Source organism: Notothenia coriiceps, unplaced genomic scaffold, assembly GCF_000735185.1.
Source record: "Notothenia coriiceps isolate Sejong01 unplaced genomic scaffold, NC01 NC01_scaffold00037246, whole genome shotgun sequence".
In the NCBI taxonomy this organism is placed as follows: Eukaryota; Metazoa; Chordata; class Actinopteri; order Perciformes; family Nototheniidae; genus Notothenia; species Notothenia coriiceps.
The window spans coordinates 5,321,215-5,337,010 of NW_011369947.1; the positions used below are offsets into that span (position 1 = coordinate 5,321,215).

General features: G+C 38.0%; 1 protein-coding gene across 1 annotated transcript in view; it reads right to left on the reverse strand.

Moving 5' to 3' along the window:
- Nucleotides 1-14,534, reverse strand: part of LOC104966317 (metabotropic glutamate receptor 4-like) — a 21,736-nt gene extending 7,202 nt beyond the window's left edge. The window contains exon 1 of the mRNA XM_010795504.1: nt 14,312-14,534. Within this exon, the coding sequence (XP_010793806.1) occupies nt 14,312-14,423 (112 nt within the window). The 5' untranslated portion in view covers nt 14,424-14,534. The remainder of the gene's footprint in view (nt 1-14,311) is intronic.
- Nucleotides 14,535-15,796: the final 1,262 nt, after the last annotated feature.

The following is a 15,796-nucleotide window of genomic DNA, read 5'->3' on the forward strand; positions in this document are numbered from 1 at the left end:
TACTACTAACTACTACTACTACTACTACTACTACTACTACTACTACTACTACTACTACTACTACTACTACTACTACTACTACTACTACTACTACTACTACTACTACTACTACTACTACTACTAACTACTACTACACACACACACACACACACACACACACACACACACACACACACACACACACACACACACACACACACACACACACACACACACACACACACACACACACATACCTAAAATACATAATAGTATTTGATCTGTGCTTTTTCAAATATCTTCCACACGTTGAGTTAGGTTGTATGCAGAACGTCTGCATAGCTAAGTGGCTTTCAATTTGTCTTAGTAATTATAGGTTATGCCCATTACATTTTTTATAATTATTTTAACAAGTCTCTTAAAGATGTAAGAGATTTTCAATAAAACACTTCCAATTTGCCATTAGACAGAATGTAATTAGGCAGAATCCTCCTCATGTCTGCACACCACTCCTCATCAGACCATTTCTCACCTAATACTTCTTAGTAGCCTATAGCAAGACAATTATAAAGCAATTAATTACACATTTGAAGGACCTGTAAGCAGCCCTTGTGTGTTTTTGATGTTGATTAATTATAGTTATTTATCAAAATTACCTGATAATCATGCAGATTAACAATCAGTGGTGTGTGTAAAACTATTCTGAGTATCTGGGTAGAGATTTTGGTCTCACAAAGCAAACAATGAATACAAACATTAATTTATCGTCACGTTAAGCCAGTGCCAAATCTACAATACATTATCTGTACATATACAGGACTGTCTCAGAAAATTAGAATATTGTCATAAAGTTCTTTATTTTCTGTAATGCAATTAAAAAAAACGAAAATGTCATACATTCTGGATTCATTACAAATCAACTGAAATATTGCAAGCCTTTTATTATTTTAATATTGCTGATTATGGCATACAGCTTAAGAAAACTCAAATATCCTATCTCTAAATATTAGAATATCATGAAAAAGTATACTAGTAGGGTGTTCAACGAATCACTTGAATCGTCTAATTAACTCGAAACACCTGCAAGGGTTTCCTGAGCCTTGAAAAACACTCAGCTTGGTTCAGTAAACTAAATCACAAGTATGGGGAAGACTGCTGATCTGACTGCTGTCCAGAGGACCGTCATTGACACCCTCCATCAGGAGGGTAAGACACAAAAAGAAATTTCTCAAAGAGCAAGCTGTTCACAGAGTGCAGTTTCAAAGCACATCCACAAAAAGTCTGTTGNGTGTGATACTGAATGAGAGGGGCTATCTGACTACATTACCAAACCATTTAACATTTGAAGTAGAGATGTCCCGATCCGATCACGTGATCGGGGATCGGAGCTGATCACGTGATTTTCAAAAGATCGGAATCGGGAGAAAAAAATCGGGGATCGGGATTTTTTTTTTTTTTTTTTTTTATAAATACTTTTAAAAAAAGAAATTATTCAGTATTACAAAACAAAAATTACCATGTTCAAGTCTTAAAGTCATCCTGAGGCCTTAGTTTTGGTTTCAAATTACACAACATCATGTATGTGTTGCTTCTTTGGGGCTTGTTTTCATAGACCTGGTTGCTTATTTCTCTCAAATCTGGCAACAGAGTGGGCAGGACGCAGTGTCTAATTGTAGCAGTAAGCTAACAAGTACTGATAAGCTTTATATTGTTTTGATCCAATGCTGCACAACTGAACTGATCCAATGCTGCTGTGAAAAAAAGAAGCTATATCCATGTTGGATAGAATATCCAATTTAAATAAAAAAATAACCTTAAGGGACAACTTGAATGCTTTTTCTTTTTTTTTTTTCTCTTAATGGATTGCATAAAGATCGGATCGGAAAGATCGGTATCGGCAAATTGTCAAAATCAAATGATCGGAATCGGATCGGGAGCAAAAAAAGGTGATCGGGACATCCCTAATTTGAAGGACAGCTTATTTAATACAAAACTTCTGTATGTTGGCTCATTCAGGAAGACAAGTTAAACATTTAGAGTTTCAATATTTTGGCAGATGAGTTGCTTTACACACAGCTACTGGTAGTGTTTTAAAAGACCCCTTGCACAAAAAGCTGAGGCACTTAATTTGAGACTGACAACTTGCCTTTATTATAATAAATGTAAGGAAAGGGAGCGATAAAGCAATTTTAGTGCCCCAACAGGTGCTGTGCTCTGGACTCGCTTGTTAAATTGAGTGTTATGAACTCCATGGGTCTAATCTTTGGTCTCTGAAACAAAAAATGATCCACTCGAGCTGGTATTGATGACCCAGCTAACAATGTGGGAAAGTATGTGTGAGAACACAGCAGGGCAGGATGTAGTTACTCTCTGGCCTCAAAGTTGATGGATCAACTCAAAGCATTTGTTGGCATGGCCATTTTCTTAAGCCAAATGGCAACCGGTCCTGGTATTACATCTGTCAGCAACTCTGCTCCCATATCAGCGCTCTGTATGTCCCGGAGGGAAATGGACCCGCTCTCTATTTATCCCCACAGTGCAGGGAGGCTCATGGAGGGCAAGAGGGCAGCAGTGACAGAACATGTGATTTCAACATATTATTAATCCCACTCGGTTCCTTCCACATGCTGGAAATATGAGTTTACTCCACTGCTGAGAAGTACATTACCATTTTGAGGAAGGTTCGGAAAATCTAAAATTGCAATTTCGCTAGTTATTTATAAAACTGATAAACTGTGATTTCATACCACACTTTGTGTAAATTACTTTTTTTTAACTTTTTTTACACAAATTCAATTAGCACAATCTGAACATAAAAAATACATACATATATTATTCTCATTCATCATGTTATTTGCTTTTAAGTTTCAACGTCTAGCCTTTAATTTAAAAATGAAACTATTTGGTTTGCACTTTATATCAAAGCAGTTACAATTAAGATTAAACACTGAACCTCAGCAACAGGTGTCAGGAATAGCATCGTTAACAACCTGTCAGACAATAGGTAAAATACACAGATTATCGTGTGTTCAAAAGTAAACTTTGAAACAGTTTTGCTGCTAACAGGGATGAGCACTGTTTATTGACAACCATGACATCACGTTAAAAACTATTATTTCCACTCAGCGGCGTCAGCTTAAATTATTTGTCCGAGTCGGCAGGAGTTTTAGAAATCCAACAGTGTCCTATTTTCCAGTCGCGGCAAAGTTCTGAGCAGATTTAACAGCAACGATTTTTGTACAAATGTGCCAGTTTGACACGAGGATACACGTTTGATACACAGAAATAAGCCTTTTTATTTTCTTCTGGAGAGAGTAGTAATGTTGATATGATTGTCGACGATCAAGCAGTTTTGCTTGAGAGCATGTTGTCTTGTTCCCAGATCCAGAATAAAAAAGACCATGAAAACAGGTTCTGGGGCAACTATAAATTAGATTTCAAAATAACTGAATGACATCTTCCTTCTCAGTAAAAATGATTTATAAATCAAAGACAGGCCTCTGAGCACTGTGAAACAAGCTTTTCTGCTCTGTGGTAAAATGACTTACCTAACGAGCATGGGACTTCCTCTTACCGAGAAAAATCCACATAGCAAATCTCCTAATATGAAAATGTTTAAGCCCAGCTCAAGAGTTAAGTATAAAAGTGTATATGGCTTCCTGGCAAAGGAAATGTTAACGGTGCTGTCTAATCAGGCGTAGGCGGCGTTTAGGAGCGGCAGCAGAAGGCCTTGAGGAGAACATTCTCACGTTGTCAAAGAGCGGCAAAAGACTTTCCTGCAAATACACGTGATGAAAGACTGTCAGCCTCCATCAGACGTCCTGTTACCTTCAGCAGCTCGCATACATTTCTGACATCAGATGAGGGAAATAACGGTTGACAGTCCACATTTAAATCCCTGTGTTTCTTCCCCTAGCACATCACTATAGTTTCTTTATCAGTGCTTCAAGGGGTGATAAATAGCTTTTTGGCTTTAACGCCATTCTTCATCTTAAGCTGCTGATTCTGCCAGCAGCTACTTCTGTGTGGTCACAATCAAAGAGCTGTAGCAGCAGAAAATGGCCGGTGGTGTTTTTAGGCTCCCCACTTCAGTCACTCAGTTTTATAGGGCTTTATGTGACTTTGCTAATTTGGGAATGGTCCTATTATCTGTGGATAATAGATTTTATAGTTATAAATGTGAGGATATGATGCTTTTCTTTTTCGTATCTACAAAAAACAGATAATACGGTCTGGAGGCAGTCAGTCACCTAAATTAAGCAGTTACATTACAACACTTTCGTCCGTTGGCCTTGTTTTAAATTATGAATTTAATAAAGAATTTAATAAAGAGGAAAATAATCAGCTGATGAACTGGTAATGACAAAATATGTTTATTAGTTTGAGTTCAAATAAAAAAAGCCATTTATGAGTCTAAAGAGTTTGCGTGGTACCTACTGTAGTATTTAGTAAAATAAATATATATATATATATATATAGTTTACATTCAAATTAAACTTAAACTTTGGTAACAGGGTTTCACATGTCTAATAAGGCATTTTCCCCGAGCCAAGCATGTACATTTTTAAAAGCCTGATAACAGTTTATCAGCAATGAGGGGATGTCACATTGATGGCAGATGATAATTGTAAGTTACTGAACCAAATACTATTCTCTAAATGTATTTAAATTATACGTAACAGATATACTGCCCATTCTGGCTTCTTTAAGGATGTGCTGCCCCATCAGACTGCATCAAGGTTCCCAGCTGCCCCCTGAGCTGCAGCAGGATCCAGCAACGTGAAGGTTCATCCATTTTGTGATGAAGTGTCTTCACCTTCAGTATTGCCTGTGGCCGGCCCCGGGAGCCCCTGAGAGGCAGAGCGGCCTCTCCGGGCAGCAGGCAGCCGCTCCAGTACGGTAATGAACAATCCTCAGATCAATGCTCCTCTTGTTGAATTGCTATTGTGCCAAAATATTGTTTTAAAGGCTTATGGCCTCAAAGTGGACCAGGTTAAATATTACTCCTTTAAGTAAATCACGACTTCAGTGTTTTAAATACCAACACATTACATTACATGTTACTTGTTAGACGCTTTTGTCCAAAGCGACTTACAAACGACAACACGTTTTGCAGAATAGATCACCTTCTGTTTATTTCTTATCACAGCTAATAAACTGTCAAATGAATCATTAGAGAGAATAGCTTTATGTTGAATCAACTAAACCCACAGATGTGAGTTTTGTTCAGAGCGTTAAGTTTGTCATGCAGTGTTAGCAAGTCTCTGTGACATTATAGTGATACAGAACATTATGCAAAAATATGTGTAGCAGAGTCTTGACAATCGTTCTGTCTCTGCACACCTGGAGCTAAAACCCTTCAGTGATTCTCAAACTGTCGAAAGGAACCAAGTTCCAGGTGGTTGCAGCGAACATAAAGCTATCCGTGGACGTGTAGCTGTGACAGTTTCAAAGACATGAAACCATTTGCAAAATGCTGCACACTGCTAATCAAACAAGGTAATGAACAGTGGAAAATGGAAAAGTACTAAAAGAGCAGAGCAGCATGACAATGTAACTGAAGTTGAAATATAAAAAGAGGAATCCAATTAAAATGTTACCGTTTAGCAAATGGCTTTCAGTCAAAACAAAAGTGAAATGCGTATTGTCGTGAAAAGTGTCCGAAGTTTAAATTAGTTACGTTTTCTAGTTTGATCACAATATATAGCTAGAAATCATCTTTAACCATAGCTATACAAAAGTGTACAGAAAGCATCAACTAATAATCATAAAATATTATACTGTAGCCCTAAAATCTGCCAACCCAATATTTTCACATGTGTATTTATTTATTTGTTTTGGGAACCAGACTTAACGGTTGAAAGAGCGAGACAGAGGGGATGTCACGCTTCAAACGGTCCCTCGATTTCAACCCCAGTCCTTTGAATTGGGACCGATGCCCACATCAAGTACACACTCATACTGTATAGCTGTTAAACATGTGAGCTTCTCTGGCCTCCGGTGAAATATTCTGCTCACAGCTTCACCTGAATGATTGTTCCGCAGTATGAATAATGCCAGCAGGTGAACAGTGCCGGGGGTAATGGGATAAATAAGAACGATACAGGTGGTTGCACAGTCAAAAATAAATTCACATAACGTCTCTCTTAACTCTCAGAATCCCAACACAGTATTCATCAGTACTCAGTGAGGCCTGACGCAGGATGAGCAGCTGCATGAGCCTGACAGGGATTTCCTGTGTTTGACATGTTGAGCCAAGGGGACATGAACTCCTACGCTCCTTCCTCCTTATCCTGCCTCCCTTCCTCTTTATCCTGCCTCCCTTACGTTTTTTCTGTCTTGCACTCAAAGTACGAATACTGTATAAGAATGTACAATAGAGAGAAAACTCTGTTGAATCTATATATTTGCATAAATACCGTATAAATGAGGACGGTAATTCTTTCATCATTGCAGAATTAGGCTTGTTTTTCATTCGTATGTTATGCCTCTGTGACGTTTTTAAATGCTTTAATGTTCAAAAGGACTTATGTTGTGTCCCTTGAGATCACAACAATGGTCCTTAATCTAGACTCCAATGACATAATCAGTTTAAAAATCCACTAGAGATGCAGACTGAGAGAGAACAGAAAACAGTCTTCCTATTTTCTATAAGCCTCTATGAACATTAAAGAGGACATACTATACACATTTTCAGGTTTATATTTGTATTTAGTGTCTCTATTGTGATGTAATGTCTCCATGCTTTAATGTTCAAAAAGCTTCTTTTTGTTCTCATACTGCGTGTGCTGCAGCACCTCTTTTCACCCTCTGTCTGAAACCAGAGCAAAGTCTGCTCTGATTGGTTAGCTGGTCGGCTCTGTTGTGATTGATCAACTGCTTAGGGATGTCCCACCCCTTCGCCTAACACGTGCAATGTGTTCGATGCGTTAACCCAGTGTTTCTCAAACTTTTTCATACCAAGGACCACTTAACCAATTAAAAACACTCGGACCACCTAACTCCACAAATATCCAAAATCACATAGTTTTTCTAGAACAGATTACAAATCGCCTGAAAATGGTACGAACAAGTGGCAACATGTGTGATGAAGGTGTTACGCTGGGCTATATCATGAAATCGAAAGTGAAACTCCATTGCGGAGATATTCCCGCGAGAGTGCGGAAAACTTAAATGTATTTATTTATTTCAAATGTGAAATGTTACCAATATACTCACAGACCACTAGGGACCACACTTTGAGAAGCACTGCGCTAACCAATAGAGTATTACATAATGATGTCACTATGTTATGGAAGTAAACAAAGGAGTCCAATGGAGGCGTTGGGATTGTAGCCTCTGCAGACCATTGACATGTACAAAAACCTATATCACACACTACAGGAAAGGAAACGGTAACAAAGGTTTCCCTATTTGTATTGCCTATACAATACATTTAAAAATACGATCAAAACCTCTGTCACTCAGGTTAACAAGTATTCAAGTCCGTCCTCTTCACATTTCCCTGGTGACAAAGACATCAGTATGCAACCTTCATTTCTAACATTTGCATAATCTCCTTGTCATCCCTGGGCTGCTGTGTGACATCTCTGCTCTCCTCCTCCTTTTGCTTCAACTGTCATTTAAAAAGATTCATTATGATTTGAAATTATCCATCCAACCCTTTGTTAGCGTCAGTGTACAGACTTGCAACAAAAAAAAGTTAGTGTGTACTTTTAATGCTTTATATTCTAACTGTGTCACCACCTGAGTTCCTAAAATCTGCTAAATTGTATTACAAACACATATTTAATAATAGTAAAGTGTGCTATGTTCACTAGAGGAAAAAACAATACTACTTTTTACAGGGTGATGAGCGTCAGCCTCCATTACTGCAGAGGACTTATAAGCTCTCTAATAAGGACACTGGAGGCACAGCAGAGAAACAAACAGAGAGAAGGACTGAGGGAGAAAAGGCTTTCGCATCAAGGACAGTCCTGCATTTCAAGGGTGACAACAGCAAGACATCCCACAGAAAAAGTGTTTTATCGCTCTTTTCTTGTAACCATTTTCCATAATGACACTCCAGTTTTCGTCCCAAGGGGCGGTTTGATAGATGTCATACAATGGGAATGACCCAAATGAAAGCACAGCTCTCTGAAAACAGCTCTGCATATCGGAGGTGGAAGGCTTCGGTGACAGTCCAGCAACCACAGATGAAATGATGTCTGACATATTGATTTGCCATTAGGAAAACTCCCCTGATGATGGCACCATTCGGCATGCCAACAATTCAGGGGCTGACACACTTTGGAGAGCAATGCAAACAAGTTTTCTATGTGAAGCTCTCATGCTGTAACATTAAACATTAATGCGTCTCTTCTGTATCATCACAGCTGAGACATATTTTACTGGCTCTGCTATTTCTTTTTCCAGTGTAAATTGACTTTGCTTTTTTCCTCTCACCATGTCATTTTCTACAAATTTCAGTTTGACAATTTCTTACATGGCCTCTTTTGGAAAAGGTGTGAAACATCCAAAATACTTTTATCAATATACACCCAGTTGGATATGTTAACCTGACAGGACAACATCTTTTACTTTAGTTTACATAGAAATTAATTCTAAAATGAATTTCAGTTTTCAAATGATGCACAATATGCAGTGCACATCACCATGGTAACAGGAGGCGAGTTGCCTTGTTTGACACCAACATGATTTTACAGCTCCGGGAATACCAATGTTGGACTTTCTCTGTATTCTCAGTCTTTATCACCTATTGAATCAATAAAATGACTACGTTAACATGCAGTTAAATTATTTCACTCCATAGTGTATCATATTGGGATTTAATGGTCCCCTATTATACTCTATTTCAACAATATATGATAGGTCTCAAAAATATACAAAACATGTCTCTGAAGTGTTTGGCTCGAAATACTAAACAGATCGTGCATGTAGCATGCCGTAATCCGTTTAGCAAATACTGCTGATTCTGTGTCTGTGCTCTCGGAGGAGATTCAGATGATAAGGTGGGCGGGTGTTACCTTAGTTAGTTATTGGCTAATGGTTGCCCAACCCAAAAAAACAGTTGTAATCAGAAAGTTGCCAAATCTGATCAGCTCATTTTCAGACAGGTCTTTATATAGATGGATCACCAAATGCATCTCTTAATATACTGGTGACACATATTTATGTATAAAAGATATGAAAAGGTGGATTTTTCACAATAGGTGACCTACATCATTGACCTAGTACAGTACCTAATATGAAGTTGACTGATGTGTCGCTACACAGACAAAACAAATCCAAAGACTTTCACTAAATTCCTATAAACCAAAAAATAGCAGCTGTAGCCAAAATGTCCATCCCTTTGGTAGGCAGTTGAAATTTGCCGAAACCTTGAGTAAAATAAGTTTTCTTCTCCTCAGAATACAATCTCCTTTGTACCAAACACAACACTTCCTGCAGACAAAATACAATACATTTAAACAATAATATATAGGAAATGATTCCTTATCCCAGACAAATGTTGAAATCAGTAACATTAAAGAAAGTTGAAGGCTGCATTCAGAAAAATATCAAGTTGAAAGAAACTATTTGGATCGTAATATCACATGTTGACGCCAATGCATCACAGCATGGTTATTATAATCTGTGTACTCTGAATAACAGATTTGAGAAAAAATATGTTAAAACTGAGTTTAGGAGCCTCATACATGGCTTAGTACAGTACGTCTGGTTATTGATGAATGTGAAAAGACTACACAACTGAAAGAGACTCTGAAGATTTATGATTCATCTACTTTGAGTAGGTGTTCGAAAAAAAAAAAAAAGATATTTTGTCAGAAGCACCATCTGGATTATCAGAAGTCTGTCAGGAACATATTGTCTTCACTTTGAGTTGAAACATTGATGGTTACACATCATCACTGACATCAGAGGATGCTGTGAGCTGAATTTAGTGGAAACAAAACTGTCATTCATCTTTAAAACATCAAACAAATCCTTTAAGTAATCTTAACCCTGTGGTAGACTTAATGTACGAAAGGCTCATCTCACAGAAACATGACAGATTCTCTCGATTGTCTTAATTGTTTTTCTCGCTCTTCTCAGCTGCACTTCATGCTTGCTCTCACTGAAACACTAAAGGTTATTTTCAACCTCCTCTGAGGTATCGACTGCCCCAGTGTCAAACTGTTTCCACTTCGCGGTACCGATACTCAAGTCCAGCCAGTCTGATCAAATACTGAGTTTCCACTTTAATTCAGTTTTCACTTGAAAGCCCAGGGTTTAGGGGACAAATGATTCACTGTACGGCTGGATCGTGTGTCATCTACCATCTAAAACAAATCCTCAGCACCTCGTACATGAGGTATATATTATACGATTCTAAAAATCTTTTATTTGACCTAAATAAATTGGATTCTCTTTATCATGAAGCAAATGTACAGGCAGTAAAACCGAATGGGTTTTTGAAATGCCGGACTACTTTTGATGTTTTGATCATTCTGTCTTTTTGATCAGACTGTGAGACATTTTTATATTTGTCCTCTAGCTCGCCCTAAATAGAACCGTTTAACTGCAGGGTGCCTTTAAAAGAAGCCAAATTATATTAAAAAGCCATACAATTAACTTATGACTGCAGGCAACACAATTGAATCTTACCAAAAACAAACCAGCTGCAGTGTGTTGATGTTAGAATGGCACATGCATACCGTTTGGTCTGTGTGACAAAACCAAAATATCTTTAGGCCTAGCATCTCGGCTAAGATGACCTTGAGAACAAATAAATGACCAATTAAAAAAAAAAAACTCCTTCAAGTATATCGCTTTAAATATCTAAAGATTCATACATGCACACAAACAAACATGCATACACAAATGAAAACACAAGATGCTATAAATTGGTTAAGAAAAGCAAAACATACAAAACAAAACTTATACCAGAAAGCAGTAAAAACTAGTCATGACTTAAATGAGTAAGACTTCTTGTGCAAGGAAATATAAACATAAATAATATTGAAGTTACTTTTCATTCTTTATCTATTTAAGGAGCATTACATTAGTCATGGAACAAATGCTGTTTTCCCTTTCCGTCTGTTTCAAAAATGTTAATAATCATTGTCACACTTTATTTTTACAAACAGCATAAATTGAACAAACATACATAAATAATAATTTGGTTTGACAAAGCCTAAACAATCTACTTATTCTGCTTCAACAAACCCAAATCTGCTGTTCAAAGCTAAAACCATTTTCCATATACAGTATAAGGCGGCACATTGAATCAGCCTCTGTGACATTATGTGGGCGAGACTGATGCTCAGTATACGGCCTATAGCTGCTTAATGAGATAGAACATTTGGCCAGTTCTGATCTGGCTGTTTCATTATGTGAGCAGAATGCTGCAGAAGCCATTTAGCAGCCAGAATACCTGTGGCTTTGGTTTTGACAGAGCTGCCTGCCTGTCATATAATCAATCACAGCCCGAATTGGGAAAAAAAGCTCAGGGGAATCAAACAATGGCTCCACACGTACCGTAGCAAACAGACGTGTGTAAATGTTTAGCAACCATCACTCTAGTCATCAGATGTAAAGGAACTGAAGGGAGGAAGTGTTGACAGATTTTTGTCTACATTTTTGTTTACAAGCAGGCAGTGAAGAGAGTGCAGTCTGAACACTGATTTGACTGTGTGTTGTGTTGACAGTTTTTTTGCATGACATGTTGTCTCCAGCAGTGTGGTGTTTCAGTCAAGTGGCAGAGAAATTTGAGAAAGTGTTCATCAAATGTAAAAAGTCTTTCCTCTGTTCCACCCTGTGTGCGAACTTGTTCCAAACTTGAAGCCTTATCTTGACACTGCTTTAATCTTTGTGACATTTCTGTCATCAAACCAGGCAGAGATGAGACTGGTGTAATTTACATACTCAGGCTGAGGCTTCAGTCAAACATGCCCGAGAGCCATACTAATGTATTTCAACACGAGGCTATAATGAGATTACAGACCTTCACCATCATTTAATTATTATTTCTTTGGTCGTCAGAATCTGCAGGAAACTGATTGATTTTGCATTTAAAGGGGCCCTATTTAAAGGGGCTTTTTCGGGTTTTCCATTTCCTCAAGTGTGTAATGTTTGTGTGCATGTAAATGGTAATAATAAGCTTAGGCTCAAATCGCACTCACACTCCTTAGTTTACTTCCGTAACATAGTAAAATCACTATTTAACAATCACGCTTCTATTGGTTAGCGCTCCAACACATTGTGCATTATAGGATAAGGGGCGGGACATCTCTAAGCGGTTGACCAATCAAAACGGAGCCAGTCAGCTACCAATCAGAGCAGACTGAGCTCTGGTTTCAGACAGAGGGTGTCAAGAGGTGCTGCAGCACAGGCAGTATGAGAAAAATAAAGACCTTTTTGAACATTTAAGCATGGAGACATGTAACAGTAGAGGCACAAAATACAAATATGAACCTGAACATAAGCATAAGAAGGCCCCTTTAAATAAAGAGAGTATATACATGAGGATGTTTACCTTTCGGAGACATTTTTGGTATCATTAGGACCCTTTATGCATTATATCATATTATAATGCCCTACTACTACAGTTAGTTTTAAGTAGAGATACAGCAATCTGACTTTTTAAGTTATGATGGAAAAACATGCGAATTATAAAGAACTGATTTACCAAAATACTTAAATATATGCGCAAGAGTAGGCCTTAATCAGCATTTGTCTCAGTATCTTTAGATGTGGACAAACAATTATGTTTTAGTTTAAAAAGACAGAGAGAGAAAGCTCTGTTGCGTTGGGTTTTGAGTCCTTTTTACATGGGTAGGCAAATGGGCAGCTGTCCCGGGCAGACTGGAGGTCTCTCTGCAGGAGGAATCTGCTGCTGGTGCTTCTCCAGGATGACTGATGATGGGCAGCAGCTTAGAGCTGGCAGAGAGAAAGGGACGCAGTGGCACAGAGAGTACTGGGCATGTCGGTAGTTATTACGTTCTTCTTCAGAAAGGGTCAGAGGTCAGACTGAGCGTATTCCAGCAGCTCCCTGCACCAAAACCTCTATATTCCCAACACTGTACAATTATCTTTGTGTTGCTACTGGCTTTTCAATAATTGACAATCAAATTAAATAAGCATTATGTCTGCTGTCTGCACTTGTGTGTGTCAGATGTAAATCTTCACTGGAGTCAAGATTTGGGAGTGCAAAGTCAGATTGCATATAATTTACACCACAGCATAAATCATGGCCAAAGGTCTCTGTTTTATAAGACATACAGTTGCAGTAAACTTGTCTTCACATTGTGTAACAGTGAAGCAAATACAAATTATTATTAAAGTTGTGTTTGCTCCGAAAGAGCTGGTGTGAAATGTCATCACAAGCTGATTTTATAGTGCAAGAGAAACTAAATTAAGACTAGCCTTTGCTTCACAGGGCTAATTAGCTTTTATTACAACAGAAGTGTTATATGTGCTAGCATTGGATAAAAACAATAACTTAATACTAAAAATGTCTTCTTTTTTTTTTATCCTCAGTGTCGTAGTCTCAAAAAGGTAAAAACAGATAAGGAAGTTTGACATTGGTCAACAGGGTACAATTCAAACTCGACCAATGTTTGTCCTTCAAAAGTGAAGCTTATTGGTGATTCAAGTCCCACATGTTAGACTGTGCAAGTTAGCATGTACAAGTTATCATTTTATCTATACCTTGATTGACTGGATAGTTTCTATTATGTGTTGCAGCTAATATGATTCCTAAGACCTCACTAAAACAAAGGTTAACTACTTAAGCTGTTTCTTCATATTGAGTTAATTCACAAAGAATGGATTTGTTAGCCTCTAATGTCTAAGTACCATGATTTACCCATCACTTACGCAACCTATGCCTCCTCTACAGGTATGATTCAAATAAGACATTATGTTTATGATATTAGAGTTTGAACTTGTTCATCAGGGGAGGTGAAATGTGTCTTTTCTGCTTCTGATTGCATTTATCCGTGTGGCAAAGTATACGTTTCGTCTTTGCACTAAGAGCACAGCCGGCCGAACAATGAGACTGAGAGCTGAAGTGCTGACCAAGGTTTTCTTCTTGTGTTTCCTTGGCAGCACAGTTAGGGTTGCTTTTAACGTTTGTGGATACTTTAAGAATTACACAGCTTATTTTTGTCCTATTTGTGCAGGTTTAGCAGCTATGCAATGTTTCAGTGTTTTCGCCTATACATTTCTTGTTCTATCACCAGAACACTCTCATTGGTTCTCAAAATGAGATTCACATCGCTATAACTATCATCACAATATTCTGAACAAACTCTAGGATTCTTGTAGGTAGGTTTGAAGAAAGACTCACCATCCTCCCGAGACTTTTGGATAAAAGCGTCCACTCCACTTTCTCCATAGTTTCCCTCGGAGGCCACAGTGGAGACGTAGTTCCAGCGCATGGCTTTGACGATGTCCACCATGGCCTGGGCCTGGTACGTGTCCGGGGGCACCACCCGGGAGAAGAAGTCGTAGCGGGTGTTGTCACTTAGCTCTGGAGCTGTGGAGGCGTAGCTCACCTGAGGGATCTGCAGGAGAAGAAGGTGATGTGGTTACACACTTGGAATTAAAAATAAACGTTGTGTTAATGTTTGCATGTTCAGAAGGATAGTACCTTGCTGTTTCATGTACATAAAATGATGATAATATAACACATACATGTAACATCTGCTGAAATCTGAACTGCTCCATGGTTGTTAATTAGCCTGGATGGTTAGCACATTGTTGCTTTAAATAGTCCTGATGATCACAGGCTGAGCAGCAGCTGAAGTATACTTTCCACACCAGTCAGGCAACACTAATCTGCTCAGGATTTCACACTTGTTTCAAACATAATGTGAGAGGTATTTGTTGTTGAAAACATAAAAGCTGATGATCTGCCTCCGGAGCTGCAATAATACCCTGGGTTCTTGTCAGAAATCACAAAGATGTTATTGTTTAATAGGAAAGTCTAGAAACCATAAATATCAAATAACCTTAGTGTGTACTTTGAATAAAAAGGGAAACCAAAAAGGTCAAATGTTGCAGAATAGGTTGAAAATAATAGAAGTTAAGCTTATTGAACCTGCCTTCAGTTCAATAAATACGTTTCTTTACTCGCTGTTATTAAATGATAAATAAATAAGATTCATAAGTACAGTCCATTTATCAAAGGTTTTACCATTCTTAGTTTTACAATAAAAGTATTTTAGGAGCTGCCTCCAGCAAGAGCTTCTAGTTCGTATGTAATCTCAATTTTTGCTTTCTCAAGATAATTGATTTATAGATTTTAAAGCTTGTAAGATGTTCTTATGGCTTCTGTGCTGCTCAGTTTGGAATTTGACAGAGCAGATTTTATACGTGTTTCATAGTTAAACTTCAAATACAGACACACTTGTTATTTTTTTGTCCTGATTCTCCAGGGTTGATGAATTCAGGCCGTAGACGTGGAAGTCAGAGTCGCGGCTGCTTTAAACCAGAATAGAGTTTGACGGAGTATGAGTCAGGGGGAGAACATCTTGTAATGTGCGTGACCCAGCACAGTATTAGAGTGGAATACTTGTCCTGAAGCCACTTCTGCTTTGTAGGACTTATTAAACCAAGAAATCATGTATCTTTTTTACAATAGAGGACAAAAAAGAAAGAAAAAGAACATAATGTTGGCAAAAGAAAATGTAGCTTGGGAGTATTCCTTTGTTTTTGGAATCATGGGAACCTTTCCAAAGATGTACCGATCCAACTCTTATTATGCTATCAAAGATAAATATGGAGGCCAGGGTGGTTGACTTTGCCCGTTCATTTCATGACTCACACTTAA